The 24838-nt window shown below is 40.3% G+C and overlaps 2 protein-coding genes across 2 annotated transcripts; one reads left to right on the top strand and one right to left on the bottom strand.

Moving 5' to 3' along the window:
* Positions 1-2052: 2052 nt before the first annotated feature.
* Positions 2053-3764, top strand: LOC120770630 (piggyBac transposable element-derived protein 4-like). Its single transcript, XM_040098232.1, has one exon. It carries the CDS (start codon positions 2070-2072, stop codon positions 3762-3764), a length of 1695 nt encoding a protein of 564 aa, XP_039954166.1. The 5' UTR covers positions 2053-2069.
* An 11082-nt stretch (positions 3765-14846) lies between these two features.
* Positions 14847-15506, bottom strand: LOC120770629. Its single transcript, XM_040098231.1, has one exon. The coding sequence runs from the start codon at positions 15504-15506 to the stop codon at positions 14847-14849; it is 660 nt and encodes a 219-aa protein (XP_039954165.1).
* Between the last annotated feature and the right edge of the window lie 9332 nt (positions 15507-24838).

Raw genomic sequence — 24838 nt, 5'->3', positions numbered from 1 at the left:
GTTAATTGAAATGGCAGCAAATTAAAATTCTGGGTTAATTTTGGGACAACCGTTACAACCGTTATAAAACCATGGGGGTTTGCTACCGGCATTGATTTTCCGGTTCGCTACGTTGGCGAGATAACTTGTTCTTATTTGCTTTTAAAACTAAGATGGCTATACATATGTAAATAGCTACTAGAGAAGAAAAGGGATTTATTTCAAGAATATTTCGAGCTTTTTCCGTTAACTCCAATTACTAAATCATAGATGAGTATTGCCTTAAAGTGCATCTTTTGTGTATATACCAACACTTTCAGTCTCGATAATACATAAAATAAAACAAAACACAACACAAATTGAAACAAAAGTGAGATATAAATCTATTACTGCTTTATAGTATTACCCGGTTCGCGTTGGTTTGATTCTGCCTTCGCTTTCTTATAAATCAAGCGCTCTGTAAATTATGACGTCAGCAAAGTAAGAAGAAAAACAAGAAAAAACAAGTAAGGAAGGGCTAAGTTCGGGTGTCACCGAACATTTTATACTCTCGCATGATAAAGTGATAATCGAGATTTCATTATACGTCATTTACATATTTTTCAAATACCGTATTTTTGTAAAGTTTTATTCCGCTATCATCATTGGTTCCTAATGTTTATACTCGTATTATACAGAGAAGGCATCAGATGGAATTCAAAATAGCGTTATATTGGAAGAAGGCGTGGTTATGAACCGATTTCACCCATATTTCGTACATGTCATCAGGGTGTTAAGAAAATACTATACACCGAATTTCATTGAAATCGGTTGAGTAGTTCCTGAGATATAGTTTTTGGTCCATAAGTGGGCGAGGCCACGCCCATTTTCAATTTAAAAAAAAAGCCTGGGTGCAGCTTCCTTCTGCAATTTCTTCCGTAAAATTTAGTGTTTCTGACGTTTTTTGTTAGTCGGTTAACGCACTTTTAGTGATTTTCAACATAACCCTTGTGTGGGAGGTGGGCGAGGTTATTATCCGATTTCTTCTATTTTTGAACTGCATATGGAAATGCCTGAAGAAAACGACTGTGTAGAGCTTGGTTGACATAGCTATAGTAGTTTCCGAGATATGTACAAAAAACTTAGTAGGGGGCGAGGCCACGCCCACTTTTCCAAAAAAATTGCGTCCACATATGCCCCTCCCTAATGCGATCCTTTGTGCCAAATTTCACTTTAATATCTTTATTTATGGCTTAGTTATGACTTTGTGGGCGTGGCAGTGGGCCGATTTTGCCCATCTTCGAACTTAACCTTCTTATCGAGCCAAGGAATACGTGTACCGAGTTTCATCATGATATCTCAATTTTTACTCAAGTTACAGCTTGCACGGACGGACGGACAGACGGACGGACGGACAGACAGACATCCGGATTTCGACTCTACTCGTCACTCTGATCACTTTGGTATATATAACCCTATATCTGACTCTTTTAGTTTTAGGACTTACAAACAACCGTTATGTGAACAAAACTATAATACTCTCCTTAGCAACATTGTTGCGAGAGTATAAAAACTGAGGGACTAGTTCGTATATAAGTTATGGGTTTACTTGTCAAGAGTAAAAATCGCTTAACTCTAAACTTAACAAATTTTATAATTCTTATGGTAACTTAATGCGCCTGCAGTTCTGCTGACATCGATTCCCACGTTCCGCTGGATTTCCAGAGAATCACGCCACACTGCGCTAGACTCATCGTCAGCACTTTTGCGAGTAGAACGGATGCGCGTGTCTTTTGGTTGCTTTAAATGTTATTGTTGCTAACTCCTCCCTTCTTAACCTTCAAACGACAACAGGGGTGACGGGTCACCCCACGGTTGTAGATAACTGTAAATATTTCTTGTTTCCTTCGTTGTATGTTTCTGTCGCTTGATCTATTCCTCAATTAGAGTGAGAACAATCAGTCGCTTGCATGCACTTGTCGCGGTAAGTCGTAATTTTGCAATAATAGCAATAAAAAGTTCTGCTGGGTTGATCAGTCACCCCATGTTGCTCTTTGTGATTGTTCAAATTTTTTGTGGAACTTTAATAAATGTTATTTTTTTAGCTAAAAATGGCTTCGATTTCAAATGAAGAAATTGAAAACATACTGCAAAATCTTGTTGATGATGATTTTCACGGTGAGTCCTGTTCTGAAGATGGCGAGATATCCGAAGTAGGGGATAATTTATCCATACATTCAGAAGAAGAAGACGAAATTGGTGCTGATGACATAAGTGACGACGATAATGATCCAGTAAATCCAACGAAAGCGTTATTAAAAGGTAAGAATGGACATATTTGGTCAACTGTTGCACGAACTTCGAGTAAGACACCACGCAGAAACAAAATCTGTGTATCTATTCAACGACTGGCGAGGGGTGCTGCTCAAAACATTGTAACTGAAAAGGATGCATTTACAACTTTACTTAACGAGGAAATAATTGACTTAATTGTGTTATACACTAATCAAGAAATTGACCGACGTGCTCCAAAATATGAAAATCAACGATATGTTCATAAAACTGATAGTACAGAATTCAAAGCGTTGATAGGCCTTTTGCTCTTTTCTGCTATAAATAAAGACAATCGTAAAAGTGCAAACGATATGTGGTCACCATTTAGTGCTGCTGTTTACAAATCAATTATGAGTGCAAATCGTTTCCAATTTTTACTGAACTGCGTACGATTCGATGACAAGACTCAAAGAGGTGGAGAAGACCCCTTTGCCGCTTTTAGACAAATATGGGAATTATTTATAGCTAATTGCCGAAATTCATACCACCCACGATTTTATTTGACCATTGACGAACAACTTTTGAGTTTTCGAGGAAAATGTCCTTTTCGGGTATACATTGCTTCAAAGCCCGATAAATATGGACTAAAAATAGTAACCATTTGCGATGCTAAGACGTACTATATGTTTGATGCGATTCCTTATATTGGCAAGAGAACAGAGCAAAAAACAGCAGCAGATTATGTGAAGAAGCTAGTCCAAACTATTAAAGGTTCCGGCCGCAATGTTACCTATGATAATTGGTTTGCATCTATACCTCTTGCTGATGAGTTATTGAAGGATTATAGCCTAACAACCATCGGAACTCTACGTAAAAACAAACCGGAAATTCCTCCATGCTTTTTGGCTCATAAAAGAAAGCAACCACTAACATCTCAGTTTGCTTTCGATCAGGAAAAAACACTTGTTTCTTTTACTCCAAAGAAGAATAAGGCAGTTATACTACTTTCAACTATGCACTACAAAGCTGAAACAAACCCAGAAACAAGTAAGCCAGAAATAATACACGATTATAATGCGACGAAAGGTGGTGTCGATACATTCGACAAATTGATGCATTCATATACTTCGGCTAGACGTACAAGACGTTGGCCTCTTCGTTACTTTTATGCCATGATTGACCAAGCTGGTATAAACTCGATGGTTCTGTATTTTGACACCAATCATCCAAATATTTCAGCAGCAAAGATGCGTAGTGAATACTTAAAAAAGGTGGCGTTACAATTAGCCAGACCGCATATGGAACGTCGTTTGCAAACAATTTTACCTAGAGAACTAGCCAGCAGTATTCGGGATATTCTGGGCATCACAAAGGAAGTTTCTGCAGACGAACCGCCGCAAAAATCACAAAAGCAGGCGAGATGTGCACTGTGCCCAAGAAATCGGGACAAAAAAGTTAAAGCTGTTTGCGAAAAATGCCATTTGCCAACATGTCCCGAACACCGGAAAAATCTGTGCCTTACGTGCATTTAATTGCAAATATTTAATAATAATAACCGTTATATGAACAAAATTAATTTTTTTAACGATTCTTAATGAAGAAAGGAACTTGTTAAGAAATAAACATGAATGAGATCTGTAAACAATATTTTTTTATTTAAAAATAAAAGCGGTGGGGTGCTGCATCACCCCAGTTGTTTAATACGTATGTAAAAATAGTGTTGTTGGATGAAGGTTAAAATCAATTGTCTTCAATTGATCAAAAATATGGTAAATTGTCAAAATTGAAGTATGTTATGGGGTTTGCTGTTTTTGGTACTATTTCTGGTACTGCTGGGTCCTTACCCTTGGACGATGTTTCTGATGTAAAGCTTGTTTGCAGGATTATCTTCTTTCTCCTATGGCAGAAGAATATTATTGAAAAATCTGCTAGTGTGAGAATGGCCATGATTGCCACAGAAGTTTGAGTGGTATTCGTATTATTCTGAAGGCAATCCAAACATTTTATGTTTTCTATGAATAACTCGTGGATTGATTCCAATGACAAAAGAAGCGTTTCGCCATTGTAGAAAGAATCGTTATTTATTTTTATGGTAAGGCTATTATTTACGGTACCATTAAAGTTATTTAATAGAATTAGTCCAGGTTGAAGTATTTCTATTGGTTTAACATGATTTGCGTTGCTATATTGACAAGTTGGATTTTGTTTACTATTTAGAAGTTTTGTTATGCAGGTTTCATTAACTAGGCTAACAATTTGGTCTTTATTACAAATAGATATAGAATTTATTGTCTTACACTCGCTATTTATTCCATGTATATTATTTTCCTTTTTAATAATATTATTGAAAACAATATTTATAATCTTATTATTTCTCTTAACAGGTTTAATTAAAATATTTTCATAAGTTTCTTTTTCCGTAATTGGTATTTTTACGATATACGCTAACATTGTTGAATTATAAAGGACGCTTGTTTCTGCAAAACTTAAGGCTTCTTTGATGAAAAATGCATCCTTTCCTCTTCTAGTGTTTTAAGAGTTAATTCTAATTCTTTCTTGTTCAATAAAATGCTATTTACTAATTTTAATTTTGCCCATTGGATGGCATATCTAACGTTTACAATTTCTTCCTTAACTAAACGTAATCTCTTTTGAATACTTATTACCAGTTCGTTGTTGAAGTAGCTATCTTTTGTTATTGCGTTTGTTAGTTTGTCCGTAATTACTGTGAGGTTATTCATACTTTCTGTTAGTGCTTGATTTACTAGAAATTGTTTATTGTTATTGTCGTTTAATTGTTTTTTGTCGTATTCTAATGCAGCAAAATCGTCGTGATCTGGGGTTCCAGCTAAATATTTCCATGCTGTACCCAGGATGTCAATTGATCTTCTAATTTTTCTACCTGATGGTTTAATAGATTTAATTGCTTCTTTAGTCTGTTCTATTTCTTGTTTTAAATTTGAGTAAAATATACTGTTTGTCTGTATGTTTTTGTCCATGAATTGCTTTACCTCTGCCAAAAATTGTTCGTACAGTTCAACGTTGATAAGGTGTATTAATTTAAACGTTCCGTCTTGTATTTTGGTCCTCTGCTTATTGTAATTATATGAGCTGTTGAGAAGTCTGTAATTTGAAAGTCGGTCAGAGCTATTGTTGTCGCTGTAAGCGTTAGTCTGCAAAAAGAAAAAAATTCAGAAAATGCGTCTGTTTCATTTAATTTTATTACTTAGCTTTTAATATTACTCTTATGAACTACCCTATTTGACTCGGTCAGTACCGTAGTCGACCTGTTTTCCTTAACTACTTCTTTTTTATACCTAGCTGAGATTTTAGTTCCTAACCTATTGTGGACCTTCGCGTAAATCGTTTCTCCTGGATTATAATCAATAATTGGTTGTAATTTGCTATTGTGATTTTTAAGAACTTGTTGTTGTTTATCTTTTATTCTTTGAATATTATCTAATCTAGCTTTTTCGAATTGTTCGGGGTGTGTGCTTACCGTACGACCGAAAAAAATTTCTATTGGTCTATTATTAATTGTGCTGTGAATTGAGTAATTATAATCTGTCTAAAAGTTGTGTAAATGAGTGATCTCGATTTTCGGCTTTTAGACAACGCATAATCTGGGAAAGTGTTGAATGGAATCTCTCGGTTTGGCCATTCACTGCACTTTTATATGGCGGGGATTTGAAAGTTTGAATGTTTAATATGTCTTCCAACATAAAAGTAATAGTCGCTGAATTGAATGCCCTTTCGTTATCAAAAATTACGGTTTTGGGTACTCCAAACTGAAAGAGAAGTTCCCTCAGAGGTTCTTTTATTTCTTGAGTAGCTTTTGATTTTATTGGTTTTACCTGCGCATATTTTGAGAATTATATCTATATGCACTATGTGTCCTGCATATGAGGGGATAGGTGTCTCTTTTAAGACGGGCTTATTAGGGTGTCTATCGTACTTATTTGTTTTAAAAATACTACATTGTATGACTATTTTATTTATTTTGTTATTCATGCTGGGGAAAAAATATTTCTCTAGTATATGGGATTTATTTTCTACCATTATGATGAGCTCTTCTGTGTGTTTCTATGATAATTTCTTCCTGCCTTTGTTCTTCTAATACATCTTCTACCTTTCTTCGTGCAAACCTAATACGATATTTATTAAAGTGGATTGAAAAAACTTCTTGTATTATCCCATTTATTACTGAAGGGTTTAAATATTTTTTCAATAAAGATATGATTGTCTCCTCGGAAAATTCTATTTCTGTTATAGTGTGACGGTAGTAGTTGGAAAAACAATTTGAAATTTATAGCTTGATTCTGTAGACCAATTGAAAAATATCTGATTTTTGAAGACGTTGATAGGTACATCCACGAATTGAATCAAGTTTTGACCTGAACTGTCATCGCTATGCGTCATAACCGACATTGAATTTATTTGTTTCTGCGCTGTAATTCTTGATAGTGCATCACCCACAACGTTAGTTCGACCAGTTTTATGAAATATTTCGTGATTATACTCTTCTAGTTCTGCCTTCCATCATTTCATTTTACTATTTGTATTTTTGTTGCTTAAAGCAAAAGTTAGGGGCTAATGGTCTGTAAAGATTTTGGCCTTAGCGTGCCCGTACATAAAATTCCGTAGAGTGGATAATGCCCAGACAATGGCTAGCATTTCCTTCTCGTTTACGGCGTAATGTTCCTCCGCCTTACTTAGAGTTCGCGAAATAAAAGAAATAGGTTTTCCACTTTGAGAAAGAACGGCACCAAGTGAAAATTTGAGGCATCAGTCGTGAGCTCAAAATCGTTATCGTAATTTGGAAAAGATAAAATTACCTCATCCGAAACCAATGTATTTTTAATTTTCTTAAATGCTTCTTTAGCATGTTCATTGAATTCAATCGGTACTTTTGCGGACTTGTTTTTTGAAATTCGGCCTTCTTCGCCTCTTAGTAAGATTGTTAATGGCTTTGCTAATTTCGCGTAATCGTGAATAAATCTACGATAATAGCCGGATAGGCCTAAAAATGAACCAATTCTTCAATATTTTTGGGTTCGGGAAAATTAGTAATTGCTTCTACCTTTTTTGGGTTAGTTCTAATGCCCTCTTGTGATACTATAAATCCTAAAAATTCTACATCCTTTTGAAAAAAGTGACATTTGTCCAGTTGAATCTTCATATTTGCTTCCTCTAAAGTTTCGAAAACTTTTCGAAGATTCTGTAAGTGTTCTTCTTCAGATTTTCCGAATATTATGATATCATCTATATACACATAGCAAATCCTGCCTATATGTTCATGGAGGATATCGTCAAGTGTACGCTGGAAAATGGCGGGCGCATTTTTCAGCCCAAATGGTAGCCGAGTAAACACGAACTTCTCATTATTCACCGAAAATGCCATTTTTTCTGACGACTTTAGTGGGATCTGATGGAACCCACTTTTGAGGTAAAAAACGAATTGTCGCCTAATGCGATAACATACCCTCTATTTCGGGTATCGGATATTTATCCCCTATAGTTAAACTATTTAATTTTCTATAATCGATTACTAACCTATACTGTTTATTTCCCCTGGAATCGGGTTTTTTTGCCACGATCCACACAGGGGAATTATATGGGGACCTGGATGGTCTAATTAGTAGTTTTTCCACCTGTTTCTCTACTTCGCCTCTAAGCGATGCTGGATATGGATAAAACTTACTATATATTGGAGAATCGGATGACGTTCTGATCTCTCCCACTACTTTGGTAATATAAGTTAACCGTTCATCCGGTTCTGAAAATAACTTAGGATGCTCTGTAACCAATTTCTGTGGAGCTATTTTTTGATGGGGAGTAATGTTGTCATCGTGTATTTTGATAGCATTTACTGCATCTGTTTTTAATTCTTTAATTAATATTTTTAAATTATTTTTAATTGTCAAGGTTCACTCTCTAATGTTAATTACAGCATCTAGCTGCCGAAAGCTATCATAGCCCAAAATGCCATGAAAAGTTCTTAAAGGAGGTAGTATAAAGAATTTTAAAGTTTCTGTTTGATTAAAAAGCTGTAAAAATGTGTGGAGTTTTATTTCTATATCACCAGCAATAGTTTTCGCTAAAAATATGTCTTTGTTTTCTAGTACTTTTTTTGCTAAATTGGGTTGAATATAATTCTGGCTGGAGCCAGTGTCAATTAAAAATTTGAATACTTCGCCGCTCTTCGTGCGGCATTCAAAGTAAGGCAACGAAGAGCTTTTTAACCTAAAAAATGAATATCGCTATATTCGTAATATTATCCTTCATCCTGTATATTGGAAGAAATTTTTTTGGTTTACTTGCCTCCGAAAATTTCTTGAAGGTAAAGGTGGTGCGGTGTTTCGCTGCATCCCTCTACGATCCATATTGGTGTTGTGTGCGTACCGTGTGCGGAATCCCTGATTTTCCAACTTCAAGCACAAGTGTAATGCTTGGGGCAGATCCATTGGTTCCTTTATGCCCAATAGTTTAGGAAAGTCGCCGTTGAGGCCTCGCACAAACGTATCTAGCGCCTTGTTTCTGTATGTGTGAGTAAGAAGATTACGAGCCTCGCTACCCACCTCCATACAGCCTAGCTTATTAAGTATTAAAGATAAATTGGAATAAACGGCCTGATAAAATTCTTCAATTGACCTATTTCCCTGAACCAAAGAAGTCATTTGGTATTCTAGGGTGGATACATCACGCTTGTCGTCGTAATGTAAAGTTAGACACTTACAAATAGCACCCCAGTCTAAGGGTGTATTGTATGACTCAAGGGCAGCATCCGCGTGGCCGATGATTTTATTCCTTATCACGTTAAGGATTCCGTAGAATTTAGGTGTGCCCTTACTGGCTTCGTAAATATTTAATATTCGATTTACACTTTTTTTCCGTGAATTGAATTCGGCGGGATTTCCGAGAATTCGCGTTAACATTTTACTACATCGGGTATCTTGTCTAAATCTGATAAGTTGCTTGCATGTTCTATATTGATGGTTTGGTCGCAAGTGTCTGCTAAGCCCGCATTCGCGTTAAGGGTTGCCCTAACTATGCTGGGCCCCCTGCCTGTTTAACACGTCTAAAGCTACCCTTCCTGTTAGGCTTACGAGGTCATCCTTGTTTATTGTAACGTTAGCTGATCCTGAATTTCCTGCAGGATCATTCGCCCTAATTACTGGTGGACGAACCAGATTATTTGGGTTCGACATTGTTTATTTTGTTGTGTCTGTTAAAGAATTCGTTTTATATTTTTCCTCACTGTCCACTACTCTTTACGTATCGGTTTCTTTTCTACTTCAATAACGTTTCAGTTTTTGCATTTACAAATTAATGCTTAAAGGTTTTATTTCAATTTTAGTTTGGTAAAAAAAAATTTCACAATCTGGGTTTCACTTAATGTTCTTAATTAGTAATTATCACTTAACTTATAATACAATAACGACTTTCATTCTTTGCCTCTTGATATTGTTGGTTGTTAATGTTGATAGGTGCTGATGAGTTGGCTTGCGTCCAACGCGTCCTTTTTGCTCTGCTACTAAGGGGCCTGATCTCACACTAGCACAGTTGATTTTATTATCACTCCACGTTCTCCGAAGAAGGATTCTTAACACCTTTTGTTTTCCTTCGCGACGTAGGAGCTTATTTTAGCTCGGGCGTCAGTTATGGGTTTACTTGTCAAAAGTAAAAATTATTTTATTTTTCCGGTCTTACGACCTTTATTGTTCAACCGCTCGCTTAACTCTAAACTTAACAAATTTTATAATTCTTATGGTAACTTAATGCGCCTGCAGTTCTGCTGACATCGATTCCCACGTTCCTCTGGATTTCCAGAGAATCACGCCACACTGCGCTAGACGCATCGTCAGCACTTTTGCGAGTAGAACGGATGCGCGTGTCTTTTGGTTGCTTTAAATGTTATTGTTGCTAACTTATATACAGACAGACGGACGGACAGACGGACAGACAGACAGACGGACATGGCTAAATCGACTCAGCTCAACATACTGATCATTTATACATATACTTTATAGGGTCTCTGACGATTCCTTCTGGGTGTTACAAACTTCGTGACAAACTTAATATACCCTGTTCAGGGTATATGTAATAAATCAACCGCAAATGGCAAGCAAAATATATATGCGAAAGTTATTCAATTAATACGAATATGTGGTATATGTATATATACAGATATTAGGGAGTCCGTTATTTCCCATGTTGTATTTCTTGTTGCCCCTTGAAAGTTAGATTTCTACACTTTTCACTAATTACTTCTATGAATGTTGAAGTCATTTGAAGTATACTTTATGTATAGTTCGATTCAACCTCAAAAATTTTCACAGGTGTAATAATAAAAATATGAACTCTTTCTCTATATCTCGGAAGGTCTTAGATTCAACCCGCGGTAGAGCGGGTCCAAGATATGTGCTTTCACATAAAAGTATCCCGTGTCATGCTCATTATCCAGTTTTTAAACCGGGTCCCATAAAGCTCTCTCATACCATCTGGATTGAAAAACTTAAAGTCTCTGTCGAATTTGTTTATTGATTTATCGCTCTTTTAGTAATTTTTAAAGGTACCGTTATATGGGGGTGAACGTGATTATATTCTGATTTCAGACATTTGTAGCGTATATGGACTTTGTCTAGAGTGAATTTGTCTATTGTAGCGTAAGTGGTTTAGAATATATGTACATTAAACCAATTTCAGGGCGAGGCCACACCCATATTGTCAAAATTTTTGAAGCACAGGTGCCCCTTAACACCGGCATCCCTTGTGATAAATTACAGTTCCACAGTTTCTTTTAGTTCTTAGTTTAGAGAACATCTCGTCATACTGATCATTTATATATACTTACACCCTATCTTAGGTTAGGTTAATTGGCCGATCAAAGATCACACGTAGACTAATAATGTAGTCCTTTGTGATGCCATTGAAAAATAACTCCCATGTTCTAGCTTACAGATTGGCGAAGCGCTTTGTAGCCAATACATAATAACACAGACGCTTAACTTCAACTCCCGCCAGTACGGTGGGATGCCCGAAGGTATGCGCCCCCAAGTGTCCAAGTCTTGACTTCCCAAACGCGGGACAGTGAAGTAGGAAATGATTGCTTTTTTCTACCGCATCTTCTTCCAAACAGCTTCTACAGGCGGCATCCGGTAAGATACCCATTCTTACCTCATGTATGCCAATAGGACAGTGGCCTGTCAAGAATCCCACTACTAGAGAGATTAGTATTACTGAGGGCTAAGAGATCACTAGATCTCCTGCGATCTATCTTGGGTCAAAAGGCCTTTGCAACCGCACAAGTCCCGATGCTGGCCCAGCGTTGGACAAGCATCCGCGTGGCCCCTATCTAATAGTAGAACACAAGAAGATATAGGAGCACCGATCCGCTCCCATTCTACCGATAATGATTTTTGGGATGTCCACAGTAATTTTAGATTTATTAAAATAAAAAATACTGATACAAAGTTGATGATTGAAAATGAAAATGAAATGGAGAGCGAAAATGATGAAGCGTGCTAGCAGTCGGGATGATGCGCCAAGAAGAAGGAAAGATGGCGGTTCGTCAAGCTGACACCTTGTCCTGTTTTTGGGTTGCCATATCTATGCATTTTGCAGAGTTGCATTTGGGGTTGCCACATTACTTTGTGGTTGCCACATTACTTTGGGGTTGCCACATCACTCCCCCCTATCGGGAAGACGAAAGCGTACTCGACGACCAGATTTTGTTTGGTACTCTTTGTGTTGAACTGTTTGATTCGACGGGGTTTGGTAATCTTCGGCGACGAAAGCTGCTTTTAACCGGTCGATGGTAATGTTTACGTCCTTCCCTCGGATTTTGACTTTGAAAAATTTGTCGCCGCGTTCGACTACAGGAATTGGTCCCTCGTATGGTGGTTGAAGAGGTGGACGAATTGAGTCGTTTCGCACGAAGACTGAGGGTGTTGAGTGTAAGTTCTTTTCTACGAATGGTACGTGCGCTGAGTTGTTTGTAGTTGGTGACGGCTTTAGTGACTGCATGCGTATGCGTAAATTTTCGACGAATGCACCTTCGTTGGCATTGTGCGTATGTTTTTCGGCAAAGAACTGGCAAGGTAATCGAAGTGTATTTCCAAAAACCATCTCTGCGGGTGTCTCCTTTAAATCATCTCTCCATGAGAAACGAAAACCTAGGAGGATGAGTGGGAAAACTTCGACCCAGTTGTCTGTCACGCGGGGTGATACGCAGTGGTACGTAGGTGCTTGATGCCTAAAAGTCTGCAAAGTTCTCGGAATAGTGTAGATTCAAATTGTCTGCCTTGATCCGTTGTTACTCTATTCGGTACTCCAAGTCTAGAGATCCAGTGCGTGTAGAAATTGAAATGGTCTCTGTCGTCATGTCTTCGAGCGGGAGTGCCTCTAACCATCGGGAATAACGATCGACTATTGTCAAACAGTATCGATAACCTTTGCAAGGTGGTAGTGGTCCGACGATATCCATATTTATGTGGTCAAATCGTTGCTCTGGTAACGTGAATGTCGACAACGGTGCTCTGTTGTGGCGCTGCACTTTAGCTCTTTGGCACGGGATGCACTGCCTGGACCATAAGCGGCAATCTTTTCTGAGACTCGGCCATACAAATTTTTCTGCAATCAATTTGGTTGATTTAGCGGTGCCGGTGTGTGCCATGTTATGTATGGAGTCGAAAGCTGTTCTGCGAAACGAAGGAGTTAAATACCGTCGGACTTGGCTGGTGCTTACGTCACAGAAGATGTCTTCAGCGGTGCTTGGAAACGTGAAAGGTTTGATTAATAGGCTGGTATTCGAGTCTTATAAGTCTTTGGGCTCTGAGTCAGACTTTTGACTCTCCGCAAGTTTGGCGAAGTCGATGGTGCTTGGAGTATGAATGGCGTCAATACGTGACATTGCATCAGCTACTACGTTTTCTCTTCCAGGGATGTACCGAATGTCTGTTGTGAATTGTGCGATAAATTCCAAATGACGCATTTGACGTGGAGATGCCTTTTCAAGCTTTTGCTGGAACACGTACTGCAATGGCTTGTGGTCGGAGAGGATGAAAAATTCTCTTCCTTCTAGCATATGTTGAAAATATTTGACTGCTTTGTATGCCGCTAATAGTTCACGATCGTAAGTGCTGTATTTTGTTTGTGTTTCAATAAGGTCATTGGTCGTTGTCGTGTTGTTGTAGTACAGCTCCTACCGCAGCTCCAGATGCATCTACCGGCAAACTGAGTTGCGCCCTGGGTTTTGGGTAAGCGAGTAAAGTTGCTTTGCATAAGTCGTTTTTGCATTGTTGAAATGTATCCTTTGCTTCAACTGTCCAATCAACTGGCGATCTGTCGTTTTCTTTTTCCCTTTTATGAGGTTGAATAGTGTCATCTGCCTTTCTGCGGCGCATGGCAAGAATCTGCGAAAAAAGTTTACCATACCGAGAAAGCGTCGCAAATCAAATACTCTCGAAGGTGGGTTGAAATTTTGAATTGCCCGTACTCGTTCTTCTGGGGTTTATTTTGAAACCTAAAAATTTAGCTTGCGGCTGACCTAGTATGCATTTCGAACGGTTGATAACAAGGCCGTACTCGCGTAGCTTTTTATCAAAATATCATCGAGGTATGGCCAGGCGAAGTCGTATTCACGGAAGATGTGATCCATGAATCTTTGGAACGTTTGACTGGCATTCCTCAAACCAAAGCACATAAACGGAAATTCAAACATGCCGAATGGCGTTGTAATTGCAGTCTTTGGTATGTCGTTCGGCTTCACAGGAATCTGGTGGTAGGCCCGACGCAGATCAAGTGTGGAAAAAATTTTGCAACCATGCAGGGAATGAGTGAAATCGTGGAGGTGTGGCAGGGGGTACCTGTCAGGCTCGGTGACGACGTTTAGTCGCCTGAAATCCCCACAAGGCCTCCACTCGCCGTTTTTCTTCTTTGTCATGTGCAGCGGGCTTGCCCATGGGCTGAGCGATGGACGACAGATGCCTGCGTTCAGCAAGAGTTGTATCTCGGCTTTTGCCGCTTCTAACTTCTCGGGAGATAAACGTCTCGGTTTAGAGAAGACTGGTGGTCCTTTGGTGACGATATGGTGCGTGACAAAGTGTTTTGGTTTTTTGACTGAAGACTTTTCCATCGTGATGTCTTCGAATTCCCTCAATAAATCGTGGAACGGCTGATAATCTTTGGTGTAAGATAAATTGGAAACTACCTTTTTATTTGTTGATATTGAACACAGTTTGCTGGTGTTTGTGACGTCGTCGATGAGTTTGCGTTGCCGTAGGTTGACTGCTAAGTTGAAAAATGCGATAGAAAATCAGCTCCGATGATGGCTTGTGACACATCGGCAATGATGAAATTCCAGGAATACTGGCGGCGTAGACCCAGATTGAGGAACATAGTTTTTTCGCCGTAAGTTTTTATGGTGGACTTGTTTGCTGCGTAGATGTAGTTGTTTTTGTCCGGGCATCTACGTAGTTGTTGCGTCGGTGGAATTACGCTGACTTCAGCTCCCGTGTCGATGAGAAAGTTTATTGTGGATTTTTTATCTTGAACGATTAAGCGGCGGTTTTTGTCGTTGAGCCTGTCGTCGACCGCCATTGACGACAGACTAGTTAGTTTAACTTTTTTGCGCAAGGGCTACGACATTTTTTGCCATCGTTACCAAATTTGTGATGGTACCAGCACAATCCATTCGAATTGTTGTTTTGAGGACGGCTTTTGCTGCGACTTCTAGACCGACGATTTATGTTCGCCTTTATTGATGCTATCTCTTTCGTGATTTCGGCTAGCTGCTGCTCGATGCTGGATTGATTGGCTATTGCTGTGTTTGGAGTTTCGACCACGTGTATGTGTGGGGTGCCGCTAACCTCACATATGTTGTTCGCGAGCAGGGCAACTTCGAGCGGTTCGTTGCTAATGGAAATTATTAGTCGCATGTTGGAAGGTAAGCGACTCATCCAAATGGACTTTAGAATATTATCGTTGATCTCGCTGCCGGCTAGACTTCGCATTTCGCGCAAGAGCTGTGATGGACGCATATCACCGAGCTCTTGTTCCTGCAGTAGCTTTTTTACACGTTTTTGCTCCGAGTCCGCGGATTGTGTTATTATTCGATTTTTTAGCGTGGTGTACAGTTCACTGTTCGGTGAATTAAGAATTATATCGCTTATTTGGGCTAGCACGTTGCTTTCGATCGCGGCCACGACGGTATGGTACTTTGTTTTGTCGCTCGTTATACTTGCCGCAATGAATTGCGACTCGACCTGCGCCATCCACAGTTCTGGCTTTGCGTGCTAGAATGGTGGGATCCTGATGGAAACTTTGGCCACTTCCACGTTGCGGGTTTGGATGTCCTCTGCCAATTGGCCCCGATGCTGTAAATTTTGTATTACCGGGTTTACCGCTTCTTCTTCCGCCATTTTTCAATCACGTCGGGGTCACCAATATGTGGGATGTCCACAATAATTTTAGATTTATTAAAATATAAAATACTGATACAAAGTTGATGATTGAAAATGAAATGGAGAGCGAAAACGATGAAGCGTGCTAACAGTCGGGATGATGCGCCAAGAAGAAGGAAAGATAGCGGTTCGTCAAGCTGGCAGCTTGTCCAGTTTTTGGGTTGCCATATCTATGCTTTTTGCAGAGTTGCGTTTGGGGTTGCCACATTACTTTGTGGTTGCCACATTACTTTGGGGTTGCCACATTACTTTGGGGCTGCCACAGATTCTAGGGTGCTCTTCCTTGCTAACTCATCAGCTTTGCAATTGCCTGCAATTTCGCTGTGGCCCGGCACCCATACCAGTCTAATCACGAAAACTCTAGCTGCTAGAGATAGCGACGTTAGGCATTCTTCGACCAACCCTGAACGCACTGTGAATGAGTTCAAGGCTAGTATTGCCGCTCTGGTATCTGAGTGAATGGTCACTTCTCTGAAGGTGGATGCACTCCGTAGCAGCAAATCTGCTGCTACCTTGATTGCTGCGACCTCAGCCTGGAATACACTGCTGTAGTCGGGAAGCCTGAAACAGGAATTTATGGAGAGCTCCCGACAGTAGATCCCTCCACCGAGCTTCCCCCCAAGCTTTGACCTATCCGTGAAAAAGCTTGCTGCCCCTCTCCTCCAACGGCTTCATCCCACTTATATCTTCCTCGCCGGTATATGGGCAGAGAAGGAGCCGCCAGAGTTCGATAAGGCGACTCCATGATCCAGATGATCCGGTATGCAGTCAAAGTTTGTGAGGATATTCGAATGTCCAGATACGCGTTCCTTTAAGAATCCAGATTCTCTGAGTCTGATAGCCACCTTCGCGGATATGCACCTACCGGCAATGTCCACCGGCGTTATGTTCAAAATTGCATTAAGTGACATGGTTGAGATGGATCTTAATGCACCGCATATGCTAATTAGCGCAGTCCGTTGTACGCTTTTGAGTTTCCTGGCAAGTGTGGTCTTCTCTGAAACCCTCCACCACATAAAGACACCATAGAACAAGATGGGCTTGACTATGGTGTCATAGAGCCAGAGGACCATTTTCGGTGAGAGACCCCATCTTTTACCAATAGCTCCTCTACAGCAGTATAAAGCAAAAGGTGCCTTTTTTGCTCTCTCCTCGATATTCGGCTTCCATGAAAGCTTCTTATTCAGGATGAGCCCTAAATATTTCACTGTATGCACCGGTTGCAGGCGAATACCTCCCATTTGCGGCAGCGGTGCCAACGGGATCTTATATTTTCTGCTGAATAAAACCATTTCCGTTTTATTTGAGTTAATGGCTAGTCCACTTCCGACCGCCCATTTTGTTACAACGCTGAGATATCCCTGCGTCAACTCGTACCCGGTGCTAAGGAACTTTCCTTTGACCATAAGTGCTACATCGTCTGCATAGGCAGTCACCAGACATCCATAGAAGAGGAGAGAGAACCCCACCTTGAGGTGTTCCCCTACTAACGCTTCGCCTCGCACGCGCGCTGCCCCATTCTGTTTCGATCACTCTGTCGCACAGAAGATTGAGAATGAGGTGCTTGAGGTTCGATTCAACCCCAAGACTGTCAAGAGCAGTTACTACTGCCTCAGGCAGGACATTGTTGAAAGCTCCCTCGATATCAAGGAAGGTCCCAACAGTAAAGTCCTTGGCTTCAATGGCTTCCTCGAGCCATGACACGATAGTATGCAAGGCAGTATCCACTGACCTACCTTTACGATAAGCATGTTGTGCTTCTGACAGATAGTCTCTCGGAATGCGCCTCCTAATATACCAGTCCATCAGCCTCTCCAGAGTCTTTAGCAGAAAGGAGGAGAGGCTGATTGGCCTGAAATCCTTGGCCGTGTCATGAGAGCCCCTGCCAGCCTCCGGAACGTGATGAACGTAACCTTGACTCGTCTGCAGGCCCCCGGAATGTAACCTTATCTAATGCAGTTCGCACAGAAAGGTGCCAACCAGCTGCATGACACCTTAACAGCCTGTTGAAGCTGCGCTGGTATGATGTCGCCTGGTCCCGAGGACGTGAACGGTTTGAACGAATTAATCGCCCACGTCAAGTGTCGCTCACCCAGAATGCCAACAAAGGCCGCGCAATCGTCCTCCAGCATCCCGAGAGATACCCTCGCAGAGGACGTGTTGCTCGGGAACTGAGCGTCGAGAAGCATCTGAAGTGTTTCTTCACCGCTGTGGGCCCACTTCCAATTTGCGTCCTTGAGATACACCAGGGACACTGGGTTTTTTGCGAGAATACACCAGAATCTAGAGGACTCGTGATAGCCCTCCACTTTTTTACAGAAGCTCTTCCACGAGATCCCTTAGCCTTTCTTAACTCGGACTTGTATATTGAAAGTCCTGTTTTATACAAAACCTAGTCATCAGATAGCCCACTTCTGCGGGCCCTGTTGAACAAACGTCTACATAACGCCCTAATATCTGAGAGCTCCGTAGTCAACCATAGAGGCTTCCCTTTGCCCTTCGGTGTTTTCAGTGGACAGGACCTCTCCATCGCAGCATTGCACGCCGTGCTGAAAACTTCAACCCACTCCTCCACCGCATCGGTAGTGGCAAACGAGTTCACCCCGGGTGCGCGAGGAGAGTTTGTCGAAGCCTCCTACGGTAACCTTCCCAAACCGTGTTCCTAGGGCTTCTGAAAGATTTCCTAGGCGGACCTTCTCAGCCTAAACTAAACCCGATGTACCTGTGATCTGAAAAAGCGTGATCGTCGAGGACCCTGCAGCTCGAGATCAGCGGGACAATCGCTCGTGAGGCTAGGGTGAGATCGAGAACCTCCTCCCTGCCTGCGGTCACAAAAGTAGGAGAGTTTCCTCTGTTACAGATGCGAAGATTTCCGCTAACAATAAAGTCAAAAAGCGACTCACCTCTATTATTGTTATCCGAGCTATCCCAGATTTGGTGTCGCGAGTTAGCGTCGGAACCGATGATGACGCTGGTACCATTCTTAGACGCTTCGGCTAAGGTCCTCCTCAGCAGTAAGGGAGGTGGCTCCACCAAATTATCGTGTGGCATGTACGCGTAGATAAGCCAGAGATTTCCGGTGTCACACTCCAGTTTCGCTGTCACTACGTCGGCGTTGCTGAAATTAGGTAAAAGAAATAGCGTTAATTCATTCCTTACCAACATACAGGCAGGTTTCTACTTGCATCCTTGGCCGTCAGGAGCCTATGGCTCTTTGTCCTCAATCCAGATATTCCGTTGCCAGTTAGCCACGGTTCCTGGATCAGGACGACATCAGCTCCGTCTTGTTCCAGACGAAACGAAAGGTTGGCGGAGGCCGCCTTCGCATGCTGGAGGAGCGCTAGTTCAGCGCCCAAGTCGTGATCGACCCACACCTCCTCAAACAGTTGTTCGAGGCTGAAGGCGGAGTCGCCGATCGACGACCCGCCCCCAGTACTCGCCACGTCCAAGAGGTGACACATACAACCGTTAGGTGAACAAACCTATTATTCATTGTAGCAGTATGTTGCAAGAGTATACAAATTTTCGATTAGCTTGCTTCTGAAATATACCTTCGGTTATATGTAGTGGTTCGCATCCAGCTCTACCTAAGCGGATTTTACAATATTATGTTGCTAAACGAACGTTAATGCAACAGAGAATAATGACATCCGGTGACCCATTTTCGCTAGAAATGCTATCAAATCTATCTTTTATTAGATCGTCAATATATTGAAAGATGAGGTAGACCGCGTCTTTAATATGCCATTAAAAGGGACTCACAAAAGACGAATAATTTTAGTTCTCCTCCATTGGCTGGGCGTCAAAAAACTTCTGAGAATTATGAAACGCCGCTCTCAACGCTTGTATATGGAATTATCCAACTATTGTTTACTAAATAATCTGTTGACTCAGAAAAATTTCCCTTTGCAACCAATTTGTGCTTTGGCGGTTTCAAGCATCTGCGTTTACTAAGGCCACATAATATATTTGCATTAAATATATATATATCAAATATTGATCTAGAAGTATTTGTGGTAAATTTAATATTTTGTTATCTATCGGCAATTCGTTATCTTTTCTACATTCATACACGTGTGATTTTTCATTAGAATTTACTTCTCATGTTATCAGTGGAATGTGGCTCCTATCAGCAGGAAGTATTATGCTTAATACAGACAGCAAAGCGTTTCGTTTTTATCTTCTCTATTTCGACAATTTGCATTTATTGCAATGAATGTGCTAAATAGGGAGTGTGATTATTATTGTGAATAATGTCAGCGAGCTGTGATTAGATAAATAAAAGCGATTGATTACGTTAAATCAGGATAATTGTTTCAATGAAGTAAAATTTGTAGAAATCAGTTATAAAAAACAAACCCTGGTAACTTCGATTATACTGAAGCACAAATACAAACAATTGCTTACAAGAACTAGAATTTTATCGGGATTCTATCAGTTTAAAATTAGTAGTCATTGAAAATGTGGTTCAGAGGTTGCTCGGTTACAAATGTAAAACCCCTATGGGCGAAAATGATTTACTTTCTGTGCTAAATAATTGAAAATTTTTAGATGATGACTACAAAAACCAGAGAGTTTCATCATTCATAATAATTTTTTTTCATTGAGTTATAAAATTCATAAGAAATAAAAAATTTTCTCAAAAATAATCAAACTTTAACTGTTAATATCTTTTAAACGGTTGGGTTTACGAAAAAAAATCATTTAGACCTTTTTTGTAGAGCATTCAATTTCCTACAAAATCTAAGAAACAAGATATTTTTTCAAGTAGTTGGAAGCGAGATATAAATTTTTCTATCTGATAATAAGAAAAAATAGAAAACTGTATGTAAGAGGACCTTCCCGTTACAATTTAAAACTCATGTTTGGAGAGGCTTTCTTAGAGGTGTCTAGGTACCTATTTTTGTGAGTACCAAACGAAAAAAAAAATTTTTTTTTTTTTGAACCACTCTAATATACATATATATATCTTTTATTTATCTCTCTTTGTTTAAAAACTATTATCAAATGCAGAGGATTAAATTAAATTTATTTCATATACACTCATTATGTACTAAATACGTATGTTACTTTTTATAATTAATTAAATTCAAAATAAAAGTATTTAAAAGGAATAAGATGGTGAAATCTTCCTTTAAAATAATCGAAACAGTTTTTAAGATGCTTTAATTAGCTTTTCCTCTGTGTTTGTAAAAAAAAAAAAAAAAACGAATCCTTTGCAGCTAAAATCAACAAAAAAAAGTAAGGAAGGGCTAAATTCGTGAACAACCGAACATTTTATACTCTTGCAACTTGCAAAAATCAAACCCGGGGAAATACTTTAAGGTGTAAAAGCAATCTTATAGAGCAAAGTCAACCGGACGTTCGAAAATCCTGATATTAGTTATTTTAACTATTTTTGGCACAAAGATACACTGTTATGTGTAAAAGAAGCTCTCTTATTTTCATTCGGATACCTGACATATTGGCCGATATATGCGGTACAAAGTCAGACGGAAGTTCGAAAATCTTTATTTTAAGTATAAGGGGGCTAAGGGAAGTATTGGTCCGATTTCAACCATTTTTTGACATATAGATGTACCATTGTAGGAGAAGGATTATCCCTTAATTTTAGTTATATACATACATATATCACTCACTGATCAACATTTTCGATCAAAAGTCAACTATAAGTACTGGGGTCTAAATATTCGGTACCTAAGGGCCTGAACAGTTTTTATCGGATTTCAACAATTTTTGATCACAAGATGGTACACACTAAAGACATTATTAGTGCAAAGTTTTATCCCGTTATATTAATTGCTTCTTGATCTGTGTACTGGAAACTGAACGAATGAAGTGGAATTTAAAGTTCTGCCATATGGGAAGTAGGCGTGGTTATTGTCATCCGATTTCATTTATTTTCACAATACTGGTAGAAGTTCTTATAATATTCGTGCTGAGCGTTGGTTGTTATAGCTTAAGTGGTTTAGAACATATGTATATTAAACTTATTAGAGGGCGGGGCTATGCCCACTTTTTCAAAATTTTTTTTCCAAAGGTGTCCCTAACCACTGCGATCCCCTGTGTCAAATATTAGTTTTATATCTAAACTAGCTGACCCCTCAGCCGTTGTCCTGCGTGAAATTATGTGTTTTGAAATGAAAAGAAAGTTAAATTTATCATTTAATTTTTGTTTTTTTTTTTTTCAATGTAATGCAGCTTGATAATCAACATTTTTTGGTTTCTGTTCCAGTGTACATAAAAGATGGTTCTTCAACTCGTTAGCACGCCACGGCCGTTTGAAAAACATAGCATTTCCAAATTTATGCCTCACACTATGCGACTATCTTTAGGCCCTGTTGATTGTCATCTCAAACGCAATTTTCACTGGAAACGAAATACGTTTGAACTGGAATGGGAAATAGTTAGAACTCAAAGGAATTCGTAGAATCAAGCATTCTGTCCCTTGTATTCGATAGGTGCGTCACAATCAGTCGGGTTCCACTACACAGTTTCGGAGCATGATGATTGCGAAACATAATAACGACCGATTCTACTTTGAAACGCAACTGATGCGGTGGTATGCCAAGCATGTCAAAAGAATTTAGAAATACCTCTTTATAATTTACGGCGTCGTCTTTATTGTCAAGACGATCTATCGATTTGTATGAGCGCAAGTCTCCCGGAATTTGACTTTGAATCTTCCAGTTTAAGTCAACAACATCGGTATTTTTGGCAGCTAAGATTGCGCGTGCACTTAAGGAATCGTAGTTACGATAATTTGGCCAATGTCCGAACATTTGTGATTTGTTCATCTTTCGTGAACTGATAAAGCGAAGATGGAATTGATATCAAACCACCGGAATTGTACCATTTCCAATTTTTAGCGAAGACGATGTAAAATATTTTTTGTTCGTATCCCATAATTGACGCGGATTTGAAGGCTGATATGTCAAAATGATTATCACGAAAAGTGCGCGAACTTCATTTTCATTCCAGTGATTAACGTGTTCCAGCAATTGTAATTGCTGGCTTACTTCTCCAAAACTTGCACACACCGTACCATTCACAGTAAGCAATGACTCAAATAAAGTTGAACCGCGTACATTAATCAATAGCAACCGAAGGTAGAAGCAGTCGTCATTTTTCGAGTGGATTGCGTAAATTCGTCCTAATGCATTAGTTGAGAACACATCTGGATTTCAATCTACTGATTGGCCTTGCTTTCTGCGCAACTATTTCTTCGACGATACATTCCGTGTATAATATCAGGGTATTTCCGAATTGTAGAAACAGTGCACTCACCTTTTATATTGATTTTCCACTTCACTAAAATATTCAAAAAAAAAAACGCACTCAATAATAGAAAAAGGGGGTTTGTGTTTTATTTAAGCGAATTCTGTTAAACAGGAAAAGTAACTATATAAACGCGTTCTGGGTGATATATATTTATAGGTATGTCTATGTGGTTGGTTTCACAAACGGGAGGGCGGCGGATAGAGTCGACCGATCGCTGATTATGTCGCAAACGAACTGAACTTAATCTGATCATCGATCCTTCTTTATCCCCGTTGGCGCTGAATAGGATGGTATGACTGTGGGTGATGTGCGTGTGTGTGTAGGAGTCGGGGTGCTGCTCTCGTGTAGGATGTAAGCTTTAATCGATGTGATGTGGTGTGGTGAATGTTGCGTGTTAGTGATGTAAGTGTTAATCGATGTGGTGTGGTAATGTGGTGTGTGTGTTGAGGCCGGGGGAGGATGCTCATTTGTACATCCTGGCCCCTCTAGGCGAGTGTCTAGCCTAGTAGCCTCTGAAGCCGTTGTAACGTGGCTACCACGTTGCTGAGGCCGGTGGAACGGCGCGATTGCGGCCTTGGCTGGCGCCTCCGGTTCGGTGTAGGAGAGCGGTGACGCCAGGAACGGGAGTTCTCCGTAGGGTAGGCCGGCCTGCGTGGTTGCGATCGCTGGGGTCCTCTGAGGGCATTACGGCAGTGAGGAGCGTTATGACGCCCGCCATCGAGTACGCCGGTGCGGTGTAGCAGCGTATGGTGGTGACCCATGCATACTTGGCACTGGTAGCCCGTTGTGCACTCCTGCGTACGATGGGTGGGCGCCAGACAATTCAGACAATGCCCATGTGCCTGAGCTATCTGCTAGCGCTGCTGAGGGGTCATCCCCTTAAAGATGCTACAGCGAGGCAACCGATGACGACGGCGACAGAGAGCGCATTCTAGTTGTGGTGGTTCCGAAGCCGTTGATCGCGTGTCGTTGTGTGGAGCCGTTGAAACTGCTCGGGGAGCTGCGGTGGCTATGGTGGTTCGCGGCGCTGCGACTGGTATAGTCTTCGAGCGCGGAACAGTAACTGCCGAACGTATTGTGGGCGTGGGCGCAATTGACATCTCGGCATCCATTGTTATCTGTTAAAAGATTTTATTTTAATTAGCATTTACACATATATATATATATATTCATATGGACATTGGTGCCACGAAATGTGGCACGAGTGAGTCGTCATGTGGATCGACTCATTTTTCTTGGTTTTTGCGGTTACTTATAGCTAATGGAGGCTTTTATTATTATTTATTTTCGTTTCTTTGTCTATTAATTACGGTTACGTTATTATCGGTTTACTTTTCGGTTTTATCAGCGGTTGGCAAAAAGCATAGCTTAACGATCGGCCTGGTTAGCGTTCCCGTTTGGGTACGGAGATCGAATACGCGAATATGACCGTCGGAGCCGTAGTAGAGCTTCTCTATGCGGCCAAGCCGCCATTCTGTCGGGGGGAGACAATCGTCATTGATCAAGACACAATCTCCAAGCTTAGGCGCATTTTCTATTGTTTTCCATCGGTACCTTCTGTGGAGGTCCTTTAAATAATCCTCTTAACATCGTCGACTGAAGTCGTGATGGAGAATTTTAATTCTTTCCCAACGATTTAATAAGGAAAGCGACTCCACGCCTGGCTTAGGTGTGGCCAGAATGGGCGCTCCTTTAAGAAAATGCCCTGGTGTGAGGGCTGTGAAGTCTGATGGATCTTGCGAGAGGGCTGCGAGAGGCCGTGAGTTGAGAACGGCTTCAATTCTAGTTAAGAGTGTCGTGAACTCTTCATAATTAAATTTATAAGTGCCAGCAAGCTTCTTGAAAATTAACTTGAAGCTTTT

This window comes from Bactrocera tryoni, chromosome 3 (genome assembly GCF_016617805.1).
Source record: "Bactrocera tryoni isolate S06 chromosome 3, CSIRO_BtryS06_freeze2, whole genome shotgun sequence".
Classification (NCBI taxonomy): Eukaryota; Metazoa; Arthropoda; class Insecta; order Diptera; family Tephritidae; genus Bactrocera; species Bactrocera tryoni.
This window is presented reverse-complemented; position numbering and strand designations above follow the sequence as displayed.

Coding starts and splice junctions, on each gene's coding strand:
- LOC120770630 (XM_040098232.1), top strand. CDS start 2,070: ATGGCTTCGATTTCAAATGAAGAAATTGAAAACATACTGCAAAATCTT.
- LOC120770629 (XM_040098231.1), bottom strand. CDS start 15,506: ATGGCGCAGGTCGAGTCGCAATTCATTGCGGCAAGTATAACGAGCGAC.